The sequence below is a fragment of the Triticum aestivum genome, chromosome 3D (assembly GCF_018294505.1).
Source record: "Triticum aestivum cultivar Chinese Spring chromosome 3D, IWGSC CS RefSeq v2.1, whole genome shotgun sequence".
Classification (NCBI taxonomy): Eukaryota; Viridiplantae; Streptophyta; class Magnoliopsida; order Poales; family Poaceae; genus Triticum; species Triticum aestivum.
The window spans coordinates 607,698,991-607,720,296 of record NC_057802.1 but is presented as its reverse complement, the minus strand read 5'-3'; the positions used below and the strand labels follow the sequence as shown (position 1 = coordinate 607,720,296).

The following is a 21,306-nucleotide window of genomic DNA, read 5'->3' as shown; positions in this document are numbered from 1 at the left end:
CGCCACTACAGCGCCGGCGTCCACCCCTCCCGACATTTCCCACTCCGACTACGGCGTCCACCTCCCTCCTCGTCACTCACCACTCCGGCCATGGCGGGCCCTCCCTCCCCTCCCCCTCTCCCGCTCGATGCCATGGCTGGGAGCCCACAGTCGGTGTCCTCCTCCTTCTGAAGGGCGGACGAGCGCCCGGTGGTGTTCGGCCTATGGTTTTCGTCCGGCTTGGAGGGGTCGGCCCTACAACAAAACAGTCACTAACCACGCTCAATTCATACTTAGGGACGTATTGTTCAATCTCTAGGCAACTATAGAGCCATTTTAATAAAGTGTCCTTGGAGCGTATCCTCACGGACCGTCTCACCCATGTAGACACGCTTGCAAGCGTTTCTTACATGGAATGAGAAGCTTTCTAGGGACGCTCAAAATCGTGTGTACATGTAGAGACGTTATATTAGGCAGGTACAACACACGACACCTCCTTTCCAATTTTCCCTCTCGAGGCATGAACCCTCTTGTTTCTTGGCAAAAACGGGTGAAAGAGAGGTGATTCGTAGAGGGTCTCCGGCAACCGAATCCATCTGCATGCAAAGGTTCGAATCCTTTTACTCCAGATTATGAAGACCTGAACGGATTTCTTGCCTCTTCCTGCCTCTCGGTGAACGGAGGTGGGGCGACGATGTACGAGGCACGATGGTGTACTATAGAGTGTAGGGTTGAGGGAGACGCCAGTGAGGCCATTGTGCCAGTGTTGCGTCGGTATAAGCTTCACCAGGTTCCTTCTGCCCATCGTTGAGGAGCTAGCGGGGAGGGGTTTCCCCGGATCTGGTGGAGGTCGAGGGGTATGGGCATTGTGTTCGGCTGGATTTGGCCGGAGGCGGGCACTTCTCGCTGGACTGAGAAGAGTGGGTGTCCTCTTCTTCCTTGTCGGCTCGATCATGTTGTTGTTGTTCATCCTTCCTCCTTGTGTTGGTGTTTGGGGGTTGCTTTGCCCGGGCAGTTGGCCTGGCCACGGCACCGGAACCGGATCCCAGTTCCCTTCCTTCAAGATGGGACATATTTTGCGGTAATCAAAGCCACAATTGGCGAAGGCTCAAGTACGTTACGTGGATGCATGTGTGAATCCATTCCCATTCGGCGTCGGCGTGAAGAAAAGGAGGATAGCAACGGCGGAGATGTGGCCATGCCTAAAGAAGATGACCTGCTTGGGCCAAGTTGTGGTTTACTTTCTTACATGGATCTCTTTGTTAAGTCCAGCGAAGATGTCAAACATCTCCAGGGATCTAGGTGCATTTATGTTTGTTTCAAGGTGCTCTTTGTAAATGTTCTGGGACGTTTTTTTAGAAGAAAGGCCATGACGGGCTAGAGGTTCATTAAAACTTGAGCGGTTACATCACAAAGCCCACACAAGGACTCACATAAAACGAAAATAACACCTAAGCCCTTGGCTTTTACAAGAAGGACCCTAGACTGGAATTGAAAATTGCAACGAGGTCCACAACATCTTCTTCCTCGATGTAGCCTCGCCGGCACCAGGGACGCACCATTTGCGGTGACGAGACCATCACAGCAGCTTGGAACCGCTTCGAACTCCGGATAGAAGATGCATCTGCCTCTCCTATAGCTCTTTCTTTGGGAGGAAATATACACCTGCCATTCAACCAGACGGGGCAGCAGGGTGATGTGGATGACCGATAGCCAGCGGGCGCCGTTGCTCCACCAGATCAACTGCCACTGCTGATATGCTTCGAACCCACTTGCAAGAACTAGATACCCTCGCATCACCATCATTCCATCCGCCCCCATTGCGGCTTGAAGCAACAGAGGAAGGGGACGAATCCTTATCCAAATCATGGCACCAACTGAGCTTATTAAAGGATGTGCCGAGGATGAATCACGAAGCAGTGAGTCGTACCACGCCACCGCCATCAACCAGAAAAATCGCCACTACCCACCATGCAATGCTCTTTGCGCAGGCGGCACGATCCTCTTCGGCACATCACTAGACCTAGGCATCAGGCCCAACACCAGAGTATAAACTGAACCTACTGCTAATATGTACAAAAACACGTCGAGCACCTGCCCATCACTTCTCCGACGACCGCTGCCGGCAGAGATGATCCGGGATCAGGCCGGGGATGAACTCTCTGGAGTGACTCTCAACTGTAGTAGGAAAAGGAGGAGACGTCTCGTACCAATGTCCTGGGATGTGTGGGGTGTCCAGAGAGATCGTGTGAGGTCGAGTGTGTGCTTGTATGTGATCTGTTTCTTGTGCTCTTCTGTGATAGGAATACAAGAATACTTCTAAAAGGAAAGAATTGTACCTCTCGAGCTAGGCCCATGTGACAGAAGAGGTATATGTGTCTTGCCACGAGTGAACTATTTCATGAGTATATATAAATGAAATACAGACATGCCCATTTAATTTCGGATGTATAGAAATGTAGACACGGAGATGCGGCCATGGCTGAAGAATAACTGGCTAGTAGCTGCAGCTGATTCCAAGAGCGAGATTTGATTAAGTACATATTGTGGTTGCATGATGAGGGAGACTGGGCGGGCGACAGGGCGGACGCCCGTGCACGTGACTGCGACGGCGCCGTCCGCCGCCGGTGATCGCCAGCGCGTCGGCGGGCGGTTTTGGGCTCTCGCCGATTCCGACGAGAAAGACGTGGATGACGATGGGGATGCATCCCCGGCGGAGTCGCCGCCCTCATCGACACCTTCGGATCTCATATGTGAATTTTTCCATTCAGGTTATAATGAAGATGAAGTGGCAACGACGATTGATCGTGTTCTGCCATCGGACGATCCGGCGCGAATCGGTCTTCATGCGGGCGAGAAGAAAGAGATGATCCGACGCGTTGTTCATCGGAGGACGGCGGCGTCCGCGCTCAGACCTTGGAAGGGTCCCCTACCTAAGGTGAGTCTTCCGAATCTTACGCTTTTCGATATGATTAGGCCGGAGTCGTGGATTACTGTTAAGAAGAGGAAACATGCGAGGCGGATCGGCGTTCGTCAGGCTCCGACGGCGCCTGTGATGGCTGCTCCGGCGACCGGGATCTCGGAGATGAGATCGCTGCGTTTGAAACGCCTGCTGGGCTGTGCTGGGCCGGCTCGGAGGGAGCCGGGTCCGCGAGGAGATGGGCCTGGGTCAGATGGGTATGAGGCCCATGCTGTACCGGACCATATTCCTGCCCGTATCGCTATCACATGCACGTACGTGGGAGATCGATCTTCTTCCTGTCGTGCGCCGTCTCCTGCAGCTCCTAGGGTTCACAGGCGCGGGACTAGAGGTTTCCCGGTGTGTGGTGCTCGTCGGGCAAGGAGGATCCGGCCTCTCCTGGACATGGCCGGCCGCGGGGCTGCGCCGCCGCCAGCCAAGAAGATGGCCTCATCCGCTCCAGCAGGACGGGGCGGGGAGGCTCCGCCGCCGGCGGCGGGTGCCGGGCGTGGATCCCTGGCGCCGCTTGGCCAGAGGCCGCCGGCGGGCGGGGGTGTTCCTCTGGGTAACCCGGGCCGTGGCAATGGCCACTTGGGCGTGCGGCCGCCGGGGCAAGTGCCCATGCAAACGGCGGCTGGAAAGGGCGGGCTGAGGCCTCCGGCGCCGGGCGCGGCGCCCGTCGCTCAGCCGGCCGCGGGTCGGGGTGGGCCTAGGCCTCAAGCGCCGGGCGTGGCTGGTGTAGCTGTTGCTGGCCGGGGTGGTGCTGCCCTTGGGGTCGTGCCGTCGCATGCGGGCGGTCAGCCTCGTGCCGCGCCTCCGCCTCACTTCGTCGCGAGGCCGGCTCAGAACCGGTCGGGACCGTCTCAGACGAGGCTGAATTCAAACACTAAAGAGTCCCATGTTCCGCCCCGAGGCCAATGGGGGGACGATGGGTTTGATGCGTATGGAGATGGACAACATCGTGGTTCCTCTTCCACGGGAGGAGGTCGTGGTTATGCCCGGCAGAGTGACGGGTCTACTGAGAGACCGTTTCTCGGCCCTCCAAGTGGTTTTGTCGAGGGAGCCTCAGGTCCGGACCACCGCCAGAGAGGTGGCTACCGTGGACATCGTGGTGGTCGGGGCGGTGGCCGTGGGAGGTATCGCAGACTGTCGCCGCCTCCGGCAGTTGTTGACCATGCGGCGTCAGCAATGGAGACCGATCACGCTTCCACGGATCTCCCTACCCAGGCGATGGAGGTGGTGACGGCCTTAGCCAATGTTGAGGTTCCTGCGACTGGGACTGTGGCTGAGGCTACCGACAGGTCTGATGCTGAGAGGGCGTCCAAGTGGGCGCGTAAGAAGGAAAGGATGCTTTGCTACCGTTGTGGTGAGAAGGGCCACTTCATTGCTGAGTGCGTGGCGGAGCTGTGTGAGTCGTGTGGCAAGCCAGCACATGCCTCGGGGGATTGCCCGTTGTTGCGTGACCAGGCTCCGGCTTTGACAATGTATGGAGTTTATTGTGCTGAGCTAATGTTCTTTGAGTCCCCGGCCGCGAGAGAGATTCCGGAGGAGACTCTGAGCTTGACCACCGGGGTTGTGAAAGCTACCTAGGGTGAGGTATCTGAGGCTCAGATTGTGCGGAGGCTTCAGGAGCTGGCACCGGGGGACTTCCAATGGGAGCTGGTTGCTCTCGAGGCCAATGTTTTTAAGGTTGATTTCCCCTCTGTGGATGATCTGCAGAGACTGCTGAGCTTTGGCTTGTGTAGAGTTCCTGGCACTAAGTGCATTCTGGAGTTTCACGAGTGGAAGAAGGTGGAGCCTAAGGGAAAGCCGCTTACGCAGATCTGGTTGAGGTTTTCGGGGGCTCCATCTAAGCCTTTGCAGGATGTTCGAGTTGTGGCCAGTATGGGTATTATGGTTGGCAAGACGGAGAAAGTGGATATGGCTTTTACCCGTGCTCATGAAGTGGCCCGCATTTTAGTGAGCGTTTTGGATATTGAGTTCGTGCCTGATGTGGTCAACTGGACTTATAGGGGAGAGGTGTTTCCGCTTGAGATCGAGTTTGAGGACGCTGATCTGTTTGCTGAGGCGATTAATGGGAATGATGTTGATATGCACGAGGGTGACGACAGTGCGGGAGCCAAGGGGGCACCGACTGATGAGTCGACACGTGAGGGGACTAACGGTTCTCGCCCTGATGCTCAGTTACCCGGGGATGGGACCGGGGTTGAGCCGGCACCCTCACCATCGGTGCCTATGACTTCGTTGCGTTTTGGGTCCTTTGAGCCAGCCTCTGCCCCTCCCAGACTTTGGAGTGACCAGGTAGATTCTGATGATGTGTTTGAGCATTCGCTCCCTTTGTTGGAGTTCGAGGGTGCTGGCGGATCCTTGGCTGGATGCTTGGTGAGGGCATCGTCGGCGAGGACTTTGGATGGAGTTGGGGAGGTGGAGCCGGTGGTTGCTTCCATCTCCCTTGCTTCACCTGTGGTCGAGGCTCCGGAGATGACGACTGCGGCCGAGGTGGGGCGTGGGGGAGGGGGTTCGGGGCAGGTGGCCTCGACTTCTCTCCTCCTATCCCGACGTTGGCGTCGCCGGTCACGGTGGGATCGGCTGGTGCTGGGAGAGGGGGCCCGAAGCAGGCGGCCTCGGCTCTTTCTCCTCCGGTCGTGGCGGCGGCGCCCGCGCTTCCAGAGGCGTTGGGGGAGGGGGGTTTGGGGCAGGTGGCCCTGGCTCCTCCTTCCTCTTCGGCAGTCAGGAGGACCGCGTCTCCTACGGCGACGACGTCCCGCTCTACGCCAAGGGGTGGGGCGGGAGGAGGGCTCGGGCAGGCGGCCCCCTCCATCCTCTCTCCCAACGTGCCCGTGGCCATGGGCCTCGGTGTGGGGCACTTGTCCGAGGGGCATGGGAGCCCGCAGCCGCCTCCTCCGGTAACCTTGGTTGACCCTTTGCGGGATTCAGCGCGAGGATTTACTAGGGAGGAGGTCGTTGCTTTTGGCGGGATCCCTGACCCGGTCTCGACGGGGAGACGGATGAGTGCTCGCATTCAGGAGCTTCCGGAGGTTGATGACATGCAGCAGAGGTGCGCTATGAGGGCGGCCAAGCTTCATGATGCTGAGGTCTCTACTGGTATGTCCGTCAACATATCTAATTCTTTATTGCATTTTTCTAATGAGGAAATTATAAATAATGCAAACCAATTAGGAGTTTCACTAGGGGCTACTGATAGTGAGATTTCCATTTCGGTGAATGATTTGTTAAATTTGGAGGCGGAGCGTGCCTTAGAGACTATTCGTAATCTCGCCTCGGTTAAACCCATGAATGATAATGAGATTGATGCGTTAGGGGTCAGAGTGCTCGATAATCTGTGTGCGGATCTAGCACCCTCCAATCATGAGTCTGTGGACGATGATGTGCCCATAGATAATGCAGTTGTTAGTACCGCTGAGCCCGGTTATGAGGACCGGGAGACAGAACCTAGTAAACCAAAGCGCAAGTGGAAACGGAAAATTTATCCCGATTCTGCAGTTCGTAAGAGTGCTAGGATTCGGACTACTAAAAAATTTCATGATGAGTTATGAAAGGAATCTTTTGGAATAGCAGAGGTCTGAAAGACTTGGCTAAAAGAAGGTTTCTTGCTGAGGCATCTCTGGAGCATCGTTTAGATTTTATTGCTCTATCGGAAACTGGTAGAGATAACTTTGCGCCCCAGTTTCTTTCCTCTCTTGCGGGTGGTGTTGATTTTGATTGGCATTGCCTCCCTCCGCGAGGAAGATCGGGTGGTATCTTGCTGGGTGTGAGATGCGATTCGCTTGAAGTCCGAAGTGTAGTGATGGGCGACTTCGCGGTTAAGTTTCGAGTCATGTCTAAGGTTGATGGTTTCAACTGGGCTTTGGTGGCGGTTTATGGCGCCGCACAGCCCGAGCTTAAACCGGATTTTCTGGCGGACCTTGTTCGAATCTGTGGGTCCGAGCAGCTTCCAATTTTAGTTGGGGGTGATTTTAATATCATTAGGAGGAGAGAGGAGGAGAATAATGATAACTTTGACGGCAGGTGGTCGTTCATGTTCAATACCATTATTGAAAGCTTGGATCTAAGGGAGATAGAGCTTTCTGGTAGAAAGTTTACCTGGGCTAATGCTATGCCAAACCCGACATACGAAAAGCTTGATCGAGTTCTCGCGAGCGTGGAGTGGGAACAGAAGTTCCCTCTTGTTACGGTTCAAGCTCTCTCGCGGGGCATATCCGATCACACACCCTTGTTCTTGGACTCAGGGGAGCCGAACCACGTGGGAAACAAAAACACCTTTTCATTCGAGATGGCCTGGTTCGAACGCGAAGGGTTCTTGGACCTGATTGCCAGGGAATGGGCTAAGGGTGCAGGAGGTAGGACTGCGGTCGAGCGTTGGCAGAATAAGATTAGGAATTTGAGAAGTTTCTTACGGGGTTGGGCTAAGCACCTTAGTGGGGTGTATAAGATTGAAAAGGACAGGCTCCTTTCTCTTATACAGACCCTAGACATAAAGGTCGAATCCACGATTTTGCTGCCAGCTGAGCTTCAGGTTAAAACTGAGGCAGAGAAGAGGTTGAAAGAACTTCTCCGCGAAGAAGAATTGAAGTGGGCATTGCGGGCTAAGGTCCGCAAAGTGGTCCAAGGGGACGCAAATACTCAATTCTTTCACTTGATTGCTAATGGTAAGCACAGAAAGAAGAGAATCTTTCAACTTGAACAAGATGAGGGCACTATTTTAGGACAGGATAACCTAAAAACCTATATAACCGAGTATTATAGGCAGTTATTTGGACCTCCGGAGGATAATTGTGTGTCCCTCGATGAGTCCAGGACTGAGGATGTGCCTCAACTATCGGCTGCTGATAATGATATTCTGGTAGCCCCGTTCTCAGAGAAGGAGGTGTTTGATGCTATTGCACAGATGAAAAACAATAAGGCTCCCGGACCGGATGGATTCCCGGTCGAGTTCTACAAAAAGTGCTGGCACATTATTAAGGGGGATTTGCTACCTATGTTTCATGATCTGTTCTCTGGACAGCTTCACTTATTTCACTTGAATTTTGGAACTATCACACTGCTTCCTAAGAAAACGGATGCTGTGAGAATTGAGCAGTTCAGGCCGATCTGCCTTCTCAATGTTAGTTTCAAAATCTTCACCAAGGTCGGGACTAATAGGCTCACACAGATTGCGCATTCTGTGGTGCAACAATCCCAAACTGCTTTCATGCCGGACAGAAACATCCTTGAAGGGGTGGTCGTCATTCATGAAACGCTTCATGAAATCCATTCCAAAAAATTAGATGGAGTAATTTTTAAGGTGGATTTCGAGAAAGCGTACGATAAGGTCAAATGGCCATTCCTCCAACAGGCATTGCGTATGAAAGGTTTTGATGAAGCCTGGCGCCGCCAGGTTGAATCATTTACGCAAAAAGGGAGTGTGGGAATTAAAGTGAATGACGATATTGGTCATTACTTCCAGACACATAAAGGCCTAAGACAAGGAGATCCGATGTCCCCTATCCTGTTTAACATTGTGGTTGATATGTTAGCAATTTTGATAGGAAGGGCTAAGGAGAATGGTCAAGTAGGTGGCTTGGTACCTCATCTTGTTGATGGAGGTGTATCCATCCTTCAGTACGCTGATGATACAATCATCTTTATGGAGCATGACTTGGCCAAGGCGAGAAATATGAAGCTGGTGTTATGCCTTTTCGAACAATTGACCGGGTTAAAGATTAACTTTCATAAGAGCGAGTTGTTCTGCTTTGGTAGAGCCAAAGACGAACAGGAGGCTTATAGGCAATTGTTTGGGTGCGAGTTGGGGGATTTACCTTTCTCTTACCTAGGTATTCCAATCCACCATCGTAAGCTGACAAACAGAGAATGGAAGTGCATCGAAGACCGATTTGAGAAGAAACTGAGTTGCTGGAAGGGTAAGCTCATGTCATACGGAGGCCGATTAATTCTGATAAATTCGGTGCTCACGAGTATGCCTATGTTTCTCTTATCGTTCTTTGAAGTCCCAGTTGGTGTTAGGAAAAGACTGGACTTTTATCGATCGCGTTTCTTTTGGCAGGGTGATGAACTAAAAAGAAAATACCGGCTTGCTAAATGGGATATCATCTGTAGACCGAAAGACCAAGGGGGTCTTGGTATTGAGAATCTTGAAGTTAAGAACAGATGCCTTCTTAGTAAGTGGCTGTGGAAGCTCTCTTCTGAGACTGATGCCACGTGGGCGCAAATCCTTCGCAGCAAGTACCTACAGACAAAAACCTTGTCCCAGGTCACAGTCAGGCCGACTGACTCGCCTTTCTGGAAAGGACTGATGAAAGTCAAACAATCCTTGTTTAATAGGACAAAGTTTGTTATTGGCAACGGCGCTAGTACACGCTTCTGGGAGGATACTTGGCTCGGCGAGACACCCTTGGCCATTCAATATCCGTCTTTATATCGTATTGTTCAACGACGTGAGGTGTTCGTTGCAACGGTATTTCAATCTATCCCCCTTAATATTCAGTTCAGACGGTCGCTAGCGGGCAATCGTTGGGAAGAATGGCTCCGTCTAGTTAGGAGACTGATGGAGGTTCAGCTTTCTCAACAACCCGATGAATTACGCTGGAAACTGACTAGGTCTGGAGTATTCACAGTTAAATCAATGTATATTGATGTTATTAATTCGAACTCCATTCCTACCTCCAAGCATGTTTGGGCTGTCAAAGTTCCATTGAAAATAAAAGTGTTTATGTGGTTTGTCCATAAACAAGTTATTTTAACCAAGGACAACTTGATAAAGCGTAATTGGACAGGACCGACTAGGTGTAGTTTCTGTGATCGGGATGAGACGATCAAACACCTCTTTCTTGATTGCCCGTTGGCCAAAGTCCTTTGGCGGACGGTCCACATTGCTTTTAATATTACTCCACCGAATTCTGTCAACACGTTATTTGGGACATGGCTTAATGGGATTGAGCCTGACTTAGCGAGACATATTCGTGTTGGAGTTTGCGCTTTGCTGTGGACTATCTGGAATTGCAGAAATGATTTGGTTTTTAACAAAACATCACGTATTCACTTTTTGCAGGTTATTTTCCGAGCCACGGCCGTGATCCGTTCGTGGTCGCTACTCACTCCGATGGAGGCCAGGGAGCATTTGGTTACTGGATCTATCCGCTGGGAGATGGTAGCTCGGGATATTTTCAACCGGTTTGGATGGCGGTCATGTAATAGGATAGGCAATTAGTTTACCTATCTATCTTTAGCCAGCCGGTTGTGGCGTCTTTTCTTGGCTAGTTTGTGTTTCTAGCCCATTATGGCTCTGTGTGAGCTTTCTTTTTAGTTTTTACAGTTGGAGACTTTGGAACCTTATTGGAACCTTTTTATTTGGTTAATAAGTTGGCCGTATGCATCACTCTGATGCAGAGGCCGGGGAGACACCCCTTTTCGAAAAAAAAAACCTGAATCAATAGTTTTCAATTCTTTAAAATTATTTAAGTAAAACCCTGGTTTCTCTTCACCTCAATACGAGAAACCACAGTGAATAATATTGAGGCAACATATTAAAACCTGGTGATTGCCCTTCTACTGAACATTCATTCCATCCTGAAACCAATGTAAACCATTCTGATAAATGCTTTGATTTCCAAAGGTGTACTGATTGAGGCATGTGTTGCCTTATCTCAAAACTGCAGGCTTCTTACATGCACATGCATAAAGTACAAAATGAAGGTACCATTTGATGTCTTTGATTCAGTCTTGTTGACACAACATGAAGGTGCCTTCATAAATGTTATCACTTCTGAAGGACACGTATTTACGAGAACCACGATTTTGCCATATAACAAGTTAACAACATAGGGACAGAACTGGACAAGCTAAACTGATGCCGTCCCACTGGATGTTCTCAACAAAGCACGCTACCTCTACCTGATGATTTGCGTCAAATGCACCCATACATTATAATAACCACCAGCTAGTCCTACTTGGTACATTCGCATAAACATAGCCAAAATAATTCTACCCGCAGCAAATTAGATTGGCAAAGTGATGAGGGTGCATACTTATCATGTAACAATGATCTTGGCTCTGGGAGACACCCTCGGCAGAGCTAATAGCTTGGTAAGAACCATGTTGCGGTCTGTTTTGCCCTTCCACTCTAATTTCACTTCTTCCAAAGCAGGTGCCCAGCTCAGTAGTTTTGCCACGAAATCGACTTCATAGTTCAGACCCCCAAAATGTTTCACATTGGCCATTACGAGATGGTCCATTTGCATTTCCAGGGTAAGCTCTTGAATGCTAGCCTGATCCCGATACTGCTCCCATGTGATCCTAGGGTAACTCTGCATTTTTATTGTTTTCTCAGAACCCATTAGCCGTAAACACAACGAATGAATATGGATTACAGGGGCAGACATACCCATAGCTCAAGCATCTTTAAGTTAGGGGCATTCTGCAACAATGAACAAGTGGCCGAGACTTGTCTCTGGTCCCAAATGTATATGCCAAGATAAATATTCTCCAGGCGATGAAACATGACACGGAACTTCATAAGTATGCATCCTTTTGTTAGATACTACGACAAGAAAAGAAAAAGGAAATGGTAACACAGATCGGTAAAAAGGCATAAGAAGGCCATACTAGTGATGGAGCTAATAATACCACACCTTCCGGAAAACAGAGCCACTAACTGAAAGTGTTTTGACGTCACTTAGGCTTCCCAATAACTGCTTGACATAGCTTTCCTTGTCATGCGCAATTGGAACAGATTGACATGCTTTAGCTTTGTGATCAAGAGAGAAAATGGCCACCTCAAGATTAGGAGCATCCAACTTAATGTCTTCAAACTCCCCTTCAACATTAAGAAATTCCAGTTTAGGAGCTTGAATGTTTAGACAGTTGATGCCCTCAAGGCCTCAACAGAAGTTAATATCAAATCAGTCAGTACAGGGCAGGACGAGATCAATGTTTGCATATCCATGTCTCTGGAGGAGAAATTTTCCAGGCTGAGGTCAGTTAGGCTCTTGAAACCTTGGAATAAGCTGATGATGCAGTTTTCTAGGTCCAGAGACTCCAGATCGCCGATAGAAAAGAGGTATGAGGGAATCCTATACCTTGGCCCTGAGTTCAACTTGATTATAACTGATCTTGGTGATCTCCTTGACAGCATGAGCATCCACCTACCGAACTCATCATGGTAACTTTTGTTACCTGAAATATCAAACTCTTCTATAGTTCCCTTGTGGAGTAATAGCACCATATCAACCAACGTAACGAACTTGGTTCGTGTAAAATTTCCTTCGCGCAGAGATATCTCTGGCATATTACCCCAAGCATCCCTCCAAGTACATGATAAGATGCTAGTCCTAACCGCTTCTTCGACATTCAAACGGGAGAGGATGTCGCCCTTTATCTCTGGAGGTAGACTGCTCAGTCTGTCTGAACACACAACAGATGTAGCTTCCGTCCTGGCCCTTTTACAGGTACTCATTGCTTCAAAATCCAGATTAAGCTGTCCTAGCATTTTCAGAAAACAGGGAGCCTAAATTAGTGTGGATTCTGCCACACATAACTGGATTCAGGTAAGCAATCTAAACAAGCATGCCAACAGCGTTAAGACCTTGCCACCAACAATCCCGCTAGTCATCAATTAATCCTCACGAGCAATCCTGAAGTGATGTTACTGGTTGTTCAATATGTTGAAATGGGAAGCCAACACAGCGCCGGAGAACGCTTCCTTCAGTAACCAGGGAAGGCAACGCCGCTCGCCTGCAGCGGCCGTGGGGTGCGCGGAGGAGGCGTACGCCGCGCCGCCGTGCCGTGTCTAGGGTTCGAAGAGCGCCAGTGGTGGAAACGCCGAACTGGTCTCGTGCGAACAAGGAGGATTCTTTTTTTTTAGAAGGAGGAGGGTTCCCTAATTGGGCTTGAGGACCAGGAGGTGGTGGGTGGGCTAGTCCTTATCTTGGGTTTTCTTTTTCCTAGGCCAGAAAGAGGGTGGGCTACTCCTTACATTGGGATTGGGATGAATGCTTGAATAAGCTGCCATTTTCGTTTTTTCCATACATGTACATTGTTGTATACTTTTTATCAGAAAAAAAGGTTATATTCTACGTATGTACATAATTCTTTTTGGAGAAACAATGGGTATTCGGCTGAATACCCATGAAATGAACTGAGAATGGGTACACAATTGTGGGGTGGGGGGACACAAGCAAGATACATAGGTAGGTTTCGACATACTTTTCAATGCAACATGTTGCTTCATGGTGAGTTTCAAGTTTACTTGTTGAGACATGAGGAAATAGGGGAGAGGGTAAAAGTGCCGGAATGGTTCTGCGGTACTCCGGAGGGGAGACCATAATTATCATCATGTATGGAATTGCGAAACTTGAAGCATGTAGAGAAGGGATCCATCTTGCTCTCCAGTGGACAAATGCTGCCGATTGTTGCTGAGATGGACTGCCTGGAGGCCACACAGCTAAGCTCATTCAAGGTGAGAACGTAGATAGATCAGCGTGTGCTATGCTGATTGATCTAGGCTAGTCTTCGACCTGGATGGGAGTTTTTAATCAAGCACATTAGATGGGAGCAAAATAATGGAAGCCATTACACGGCCAACTTTGGTGGAAGGGAGAGGCGTACAACCATTTGGCTTAGATCTTGACCTGCTGATGTGCTGAATATTTGCAAGGCGGACTTCCCTGCTGCTTGATTAACACAACTCTTTTTCCATCACACACAAAAAAATTATTCTTACTATACATCTTCTGACCGCGGTGGGCACTGCATCCCCTCCATCCCAACAAATGTGATCTGCATCGGCTGAACGGACGCCTGGCTCACCGTCAAGTGCACCGACGCCAACAAGAGACCCACCTATCTCTTGCACAACCCTTTCTTCAGAACGACCATGCTTGACGCCCTCATCTATCGGTCATGTCCTGGAGTGGTTTGAGATCCGCAAGGTGCTCGTACGGTCGACTTCGGATGACCTTGTCGTCTTCATGACCAACAATGCGAACTACCCAATTATTTTTATCCACACGAGGAAAGGTTTTTGGTTTCCTCAGCCATATAGTACTACCTTCACTCGCATCATTGACATTGCATTCCTTAGAGACATAGTCTATGGAATTATTCAGGATGAGGACCTCCTGTCCCTCCGAGTTGGCTTTGATGGCAATGGATGACGAGGTGGCTAATGATGATTCTAATGTGTGGAGCGATGACGAAGATCATGAGGCGGCTGATGATGATTCAGTAGTGTGAAGCGATGACGAGGAAGATGAGGCAGCTAATGATGATTCCAATGTTGTTGAACAACGACGGCGAAGATGAGGAGGCAACTAGTGATGAGAATGTCGACGAGAACAAGAATGCTGACATGGTTCTTAGCCAAAGAGAGTGAAGAGTCTCATGATAATCATGCGTTAAAAGAAGGGCATGACAAGATTAAGGAGGTCATTGAGTATATATATGAGGAAGAAGGCGATGCTCATCTTTGCGCCCTTAGGTATGATGTTGAATTGTGTGGAAAATTGCTCATGGTGAGTCGGCAACTAGTGCTGCAATAGTGTTCACGAGGTTCCAGCTATATCCGCAGGGGTCAATGTATTAAGGCAGATGCCAGCACAAGCATGTGAGTGCCGATGACGGGTGGTCAAGATGGACATGCGATTTTCATTAGCAAACTCTTCTCCAAGTCTGTTTCGGCTTGTTGAGAGCAGATAAAAGAGGGTGATATTGTTTTTGACGGTGCTCAACTCGAGATCCCGGAGCAAGTCTACGATATACTCCCTCCGTTCCAAAATAGATGACCCAACTTTGTACTAACTTTGTACTAAAATTAGTATAAAGTTGAGTCATCTATTTTGGAACGGAGGGAGTATATGCGTTGACATGGATCTTTCCACCCGAGCGAGTGGTATGAACCATGTGTTTTTTCTTTCTATTGTTCTGGTTTGAGTATGTATCTCTATACAACGTATAACTAAATAACACAAGTTATGGTTATGAGAAAATGGTATATCTCCTGTAATGACTCGTCCTAGGGTTGGGTGTTTGGATAAGGTATTTACTTTTCATAACACAAGACAGCAACTTACGAATGTTCCCTCTGGAGCCTCGAGTGAAACTCGTTCAGTCCTTCAAGGGTGCTCATATTTGTACTACGTCTACATATCTGAAAGTAAATGGCCATATCTGCTCGTAAATATATAGAAATGTAATCCAGGCTTTCCAAGAGCGAGATTTGATTAATACCTGAAAACCAGTAAATAAGGCGACAGTGATATAGAAATATTTCACTGATATCAACAACAAAAAAAGGAGATGTAAGAAGCACTGAACATTCATTCCAATCTGAAACTAGTCTGATAAATGCTTTGATTTCCAAAAAGTACACTGATTCAGGCTGCATATGTCGACAAATGCAGAAGGTACAGTTACATGCATTTGATTCACATCTTCATTCTTGTTCATACAAGATGAAGGTGTCATTATATATTTCATTACTTCTTATATTTTTTAGAATCAGGAATTTACGATACACAGGACAACGGGACGAGCTGAACTGACACGGCAACAGCGGCTTGTGTCCCCGGCTCAACAAAGAATAACCTTGCTAATAACACATGAAGTACTCCCTCTGCCTGATGATTTGCGTTAATGCACACATATATAACCACCATCTAGTCTTGGCATAAAGAAAGCTGAAATAATCCTGCTTGGCTGCAAATTAAACCGGCAAAGTGATGGGGGATGCTCTCTAGACTGTAGGGATGCATTCTTATCAAAATGTAACAATGACCTTGGCCCTGGGAGACACCCTCGGCAGAGCTAATAACTTGGCAAGAACCATGCTGCACTCTGTTTTGCCCTTCCATTCTATCTTCAGTTCTTCCAGAGCTGGTGCCCAGCTCAGTAGCTTTGCCACGAAATCGACTTCGCAGTCCAGACCCTTGAAACCTTGCACACTGGCCGTTACGAGATGATCCAATTGCACTTGCATGGTAAACTCTTTAATCCTCGCCTGATCCTGATCCCATGTGTTTGAAGAGTGACTCTGCATCTTTTTTCACAACTCATTAATTAGGTGCCATAAATACAAGAATGAACATGGCAGATGACTGAGGAAGGGAGAGGACTTACTGGAACAACATCAAGCCTCTTTAAGTTAGGGGCATTCTGAAACAATGAACAAGCGGCCAAGAATTGCCGCTGGTCCAAAAAGCATATTGCAAGATAAATATTCTCCAGGCGAGCAAACAGGGCAGGGAGCTTCGTAAGTATGCAACCTTTTGATAAATACTACAACATGAACAGAAAAAGAATAAGGAAATGTCAATACAGATTAGTCAGGAGAAAAAAGAAGGCCATAGTAATGCTGGAGATAATAATAGCTCACCCTCAGCAAAAAGCCGCTAATTGCAAAGCTTTTGATGTCACTTAGGCTTCCCAATAACTGCTTGACATAGCTTTCCTTGTGAAGCGCAATTGGATCAGAATGAGGTGCTATAGCTTTGTGATGCATTAAGAGAGCCACCTCCAAATTAGGTGCATCCAAATTAATTTCAACGTCCCCAATGACATAAAGAAGTTTCAGTTTAGGAGCTTGAACGGTTAGATGGTTAATGCCCTCAAAATAAGTTAGTCTCAAAGAACGCAGTGCGGGGCAGAACGAGACCAAATTTTGGATGTCCATGTCTGTAGATGAGAAATTGTTCAGTCTGAGGCGAGTTAATCTCTTGAAACCTTGGAATACCCGGGGCAAGCTGATGATGCAGTTTTGCAGGTGCAGATTCTCCAAATCACCGATAGAAAATAGACATGAGGGAATCCTATAACCTGGCACTGATTTTAACTCGATTATAATTGATCTTGGTGATCTCCTAGAAAGCATGAGCATCCACCTGCCGAACTCGTCATGGTAAGGTTTGCTACCTGAAATATCAAACTTCTCTACAGTTCCCTTGTGGAGTGATAGCACCATATCGACTAATGTGACGAACTTGGTTCTTGCAAAATTTCCATCGCGCAGAAATATTTTTGGCATATTAGTCCATGCATCCCTCCAAGTACTTGATAAGGTGCTAGTCCTAACCGCCTCTTCGACATTCAGACGGGAGAGGATGTCGCCCTTTATCTCTGGAGGTAGACTGCTCAGTCTGTCTGAACTCACAACAGATGTAGATTCCGCCCTGGCCTTTTTACAGGTACTCATTGCTTCAGAATCCGGATTAAGCTGTCCTAACATTTCCAGAATACAGGGAGCCTATATTAGCATGCAGTCTACCACATATCACTAAAAATACAACACATGCTGAAATTAAATGGTTCACTAAGTAAGTTGCTTGTTCATAGAAAAAAAAGGAACAACCGAGAGATGGCAGTTTAGGGAAGCAAGTCCGGTATGTTTCTATAAACAGAACTGAACTTGACTACTGCATTGGTAAGCTCAAAAGCTTGATTATCATTTGACATGTGTTACAATACCCTAATTTGTGATCTTGAATAGCAACCATTTCCCATGCTGCAAGTTGGAAAGGGGTTTCTTTTGTTGAATATACATGTGCCATCAATCCATCATGCTCCAAGCTGAAAGTGTGGATTTAGCAGTTTTGTCATTTTAGTTTAAACATTAACTATGAAGTCATGATTATGTGTGGTCATACTAAGTACTCCCTCCATTCCATAATATAAGATGTTATTACATCCTTTATCTATATATATTTATTTTCTACTAATAAAGGGAATAGGTATTCTTGGTCCGTCGTGACATTTTACAGTAACACCCTTGACTGTTAGTACAATCTACCGGCAGTAAAAAAACGGTTCGGCAAAAAAAAATGAACGGTTCATGCCTGCCCACGGACTCGAACTCTGGTTGGCAGAAAAGGAGCACAACTTGACCGATTAGCCAACTCAAGCAGCCCATGTTACATGAAAAAAACAATGTTTAATAGATTATATTAAGCCGGACTATGTTCCCATTGCTTCATGCGTCCTTCACACGCACGGGGGCTTGCATGGCCTGGACCGGCCCATGCACGCAACCGCTCATGGGCCTTCCATCCGATAAATCAGCCAACATGTTATGATAAATCAACACAAAGTTAGTCCCACCTTGGCCCCTTGCATCGAATACTTTACAATTTATATACGCCTTTAAGTTTTGTGGGTAACAGGAAGCTCTCTCCGGAATTAATTAGGGAAGGGTGGGGAATGATTCCAGAAATAAGGAAGGAACGTTTCTTGCCTATCCACAGAATAAATCTGGTGTTCAATCATCAATTATCCATGTGAAAGAGAAATAAGGAATGGAAACTGGCCTCTCCACAAAATAAATTAGTGGCGAGAGTGAATTCCAGTGCTACTGGAAAGAAAAATATGGAATGGAATGGAACGACTTTTGTACAATCTACCCGCAGTAAAAAAAATGGTTCGTCAAAAACATAAAAGAACAGTTTGTGCCTCCGCATGGACTCGAACTCGGGTTGGCAGGAAAAGAGCACGACTTGGCTGATTAACCAACTCAACCAGCCCATGCCACGTGAAAAAAACAATGCTTAATACTCCCTCCGTCCCATAATGTAAGACGTTTGTGTCAAAAAACGTCTTACATTATGGGACGGAGGGAGTAGATCATATTAAGCCGGGCTATATTTCCATTTCTTCCTACGGCCATCACACGCACGGAGGCTTGCATGGCCTGGACCAGCCCACGCACGCAACCGCTCATGGGCCTTCTATCTGATAAATCAGCCAACGTGTTATGAATAATCAACAAAAAATTAGTCCCACCTTGGCCCCTTGCATCGAATCCTTCCAATTTATATATGCCTTTAAGTTTTGTGGGTAACAGAAAGTTGTTTCCGGAATCAATTAGCAAAGGGTGAGGAATGAATTCCAGAAATAACGAAGGAGGGTTTCTTGCCTATCGACAGAATAAATCAGTGGTGAATAAATCCGGTGGTCAATCATCAATCAGCCATGTGAAAGAGAAATAAGGAATGGAACCTGGCCTCTCTACAGAATAAATGGTGAGAGTGAATTCCGGTGCGACTGGAAAGAGAAATATGGAAGGAACAGCGAGAAATATGGAATGGAACAACTTTTAGTACAATCTACCCGCAGTAAAAGAACGCTTCGTCAAAAAAATAAATGAACGGTTCGTGCTTGCCGCACGGACTCAAACTCAGGTTGGCAGAAAAAGAACACAACTTGACCGGTTAGCCAACTCAACCAGCCCATGTTATGTGAAAAAACAATGTTTAATAGATCATATTAAGTCAGGCTATGTTTCCATTGCTACCTGCGTCCTTCACACGCACAGGGGCTTGCATGGCCTGGACCGGCCCACGCACGCAACCGCTCATGGGCCTCCCATCCAATAAATTATCCAGCGTGTTATGATAAATCAACCATTGTTACAAATATCGGCTGATTAACTAACGATATGAGCACCCCCCCCCCCCCCCCTCCGATACGAGAAAGGCCTATTCGGCCCATTAACTCAGAGGCCCAGTTAACCGTTCTGTCAGACCGAATTATCAGCTGGGTTGATTAACTGGGCGGCATATTTTGGCCTAAATCTGACCCGTTCCTCCCTTTACCGCCCTACTTTTCAGTTTTCATAGCTGCCACAACATTAGGTTTAGGCCACTCCTCCCTCCTGCTTGATCAATTGCTCGCTCGCGCTCCTGGAGGAGGAGCCGCCGCCCCTCCCAAATCAGCATCTGCAGGTGGTGTCCCCTCCACCAGCAGCCCCCTCCGGCCCTGACCCTCCGTCAGCAGTATTTGGATCTATCCCCTACCCGAGCAGCGGCAAGTTCCCCTCAATGAGCAGTGGTCAATCATCAATTAGTAGTGTGAAAGAGAAATAAGGAATGGAACCTGGCCTTTGCACAGAATAAATTTGTGGCGAGAGTGAATTCCGGTGCGACTGGAAAGAGAAATACGGAAGGAACGCAAGAGAAATATGGAATGGAATGGAACGCGGCCTCTCTACCGAATAATAAATCGGGTGGGGCTCTACACCTACGGTACCAGGAGAGGTTTAAACTAAATCGGCCACTTTGGCCAATTAAACGGGGAGCATACAATTCACGACGTACCAGGCTCCCTGCCAAAGTGAATCTCAAAAAGTTGATATGTTTCTCTGCTTACTTCGTTTGCTTCTTTTTCTTTACATGTCATGTCTTAACTATTTTTTCGCGAATACGCAAAGATTGCGTATCATTGCATTGATAGGAGGGGGTGAAAATACAGGGAGGTGCCTACATTGGCCACGCGTACACAAGCCGGCGCGGGCACAAGTGGCCGGAGCAGAGAAACATGTCATGTCTTAACTAACCACCAAATACTTCATCCTTTATGTATTACAGGCTAGAGGCATATGAGTATTTTTTTTTCACCTGTTGCAATGCAAGGTAATTTTGCTAGTACTCATGTATTGGATGTAATAACATCTTATATCCCGGGTCAGAGGAAGTACAAGACTACTCATGGAAAAGATTAATTCTAGGATCTAGAGAATAATAAGAAAAGGCAATGTAAATAGCAGGGAACTAAACTGGATTCAGTTAAGCAACTGAATCTGAAAAAAGCATGTGAACAGAATTAAGATTAACCAGAACAATCTCATCAATCCTCACAGGGCAATCTGATAGCCCAAAGAACTTAGCGCTGCAGGCCACATGAAGTCATGATGCTGCTTCTTCAATAACTCGTGAATTCACCGCGAACAAATCTCATCTAGGAAGCCAAAATAACTTACGGCGGAGTGTTCCTTCTTCAATAATCAATGAAGGCCACGCTGCTCGGCTGCTGCGGCCTGTCGCCAAGCCGGAGCGCCGAGGGGCGCGGATCGGAGGCACGACGCCACGCCGGATGCCTACGCCGCCGCGCAGCGCCGCCGCCGGAGGGTTGCGCCAGCTGTGGAAACGGCGAATTGGTCGGCGACTCGCTGAGCACTGGTATTACCGAATTGGGCTTGAGGAATGAGGATAGAACCAGGCGGTGGGGATGGGCTACTCCTTATATTGGGCCTTCGTTTTTCTTTGACGTTGGTCCTTACCTTGGGCTGAATGCTTGAATGGCCTGCCATTTTCGGGGTTTTTTTTTTCATAATGGGTGGATTTTATTAATTTACAAGTCGCATCAAGAAAATACAAATATTGGGCACCAGGTCTCTGCACAACTAAGATGTGCATAGCCAACACCAACGCACACAAACACAAGGAAAGAAAAATACATGATCTCCGAAAGTCATGTTCAAGCAAACTCAAGCATGAAGCTGCAAAACAACACCCCCGACTGTGAAAGAAGTGCTTCAATGAAGAGGCATCCAAGAAGGGAACAACACATGACTACCTCTATCACCAGAT

The 21,306-nt window shown here is 47.9% G+C and overlaps 1 protein-coding gene across 3 annotated transcripts; it reads right to left on the bottom strand.

The window, feature by feature from the left end:
- Positions 1–15,271: 15,271 nt before the first annotated feature.
- Positions 15,272–20,888, bottom strand: LOC123075869 (F-box/FBD/LRR-repeat protein At1g13570-like). Of its 3 annotated transcripts, none has more exons than XM_044498368.1 (4): positions 20,697–20,882; positions 16,326–17,167; positions 16,070–16,228; positions 15,272–15,983 (listed from the first exon to the last, which is right to left on the bottom strand). In XM_044498368.1, the coding sequence occupies exons 2-4, from the start codon at positions 17,139–17,141 to the stop codon at positions 15,711–15,713; spliced, it is 1,248 nt and encodes a 415-aa protein (XP_044354303.1). In that variant the 5' UTR covers positions 17,142–17,167; positions 20,697–20,882; the 3' UTR covers positions 15,272–15,710. The 3 variants fall into 3 exon arrangements, with proteins under 3 accessions (XP_044354303.1, XP_044354302.1, XP_044354301.1); XM_044498367.1 differs by having other exon boundaries at positions 15,275–15,989; positions 16,326–17,162; positions 20,697–20,888; XM_044498366.1 differs by having other exon boundaries at positions 15,275–15,989.
- Between the last annotated feature and the right edge of the window lie 418 nt (positions 20,889–21,306).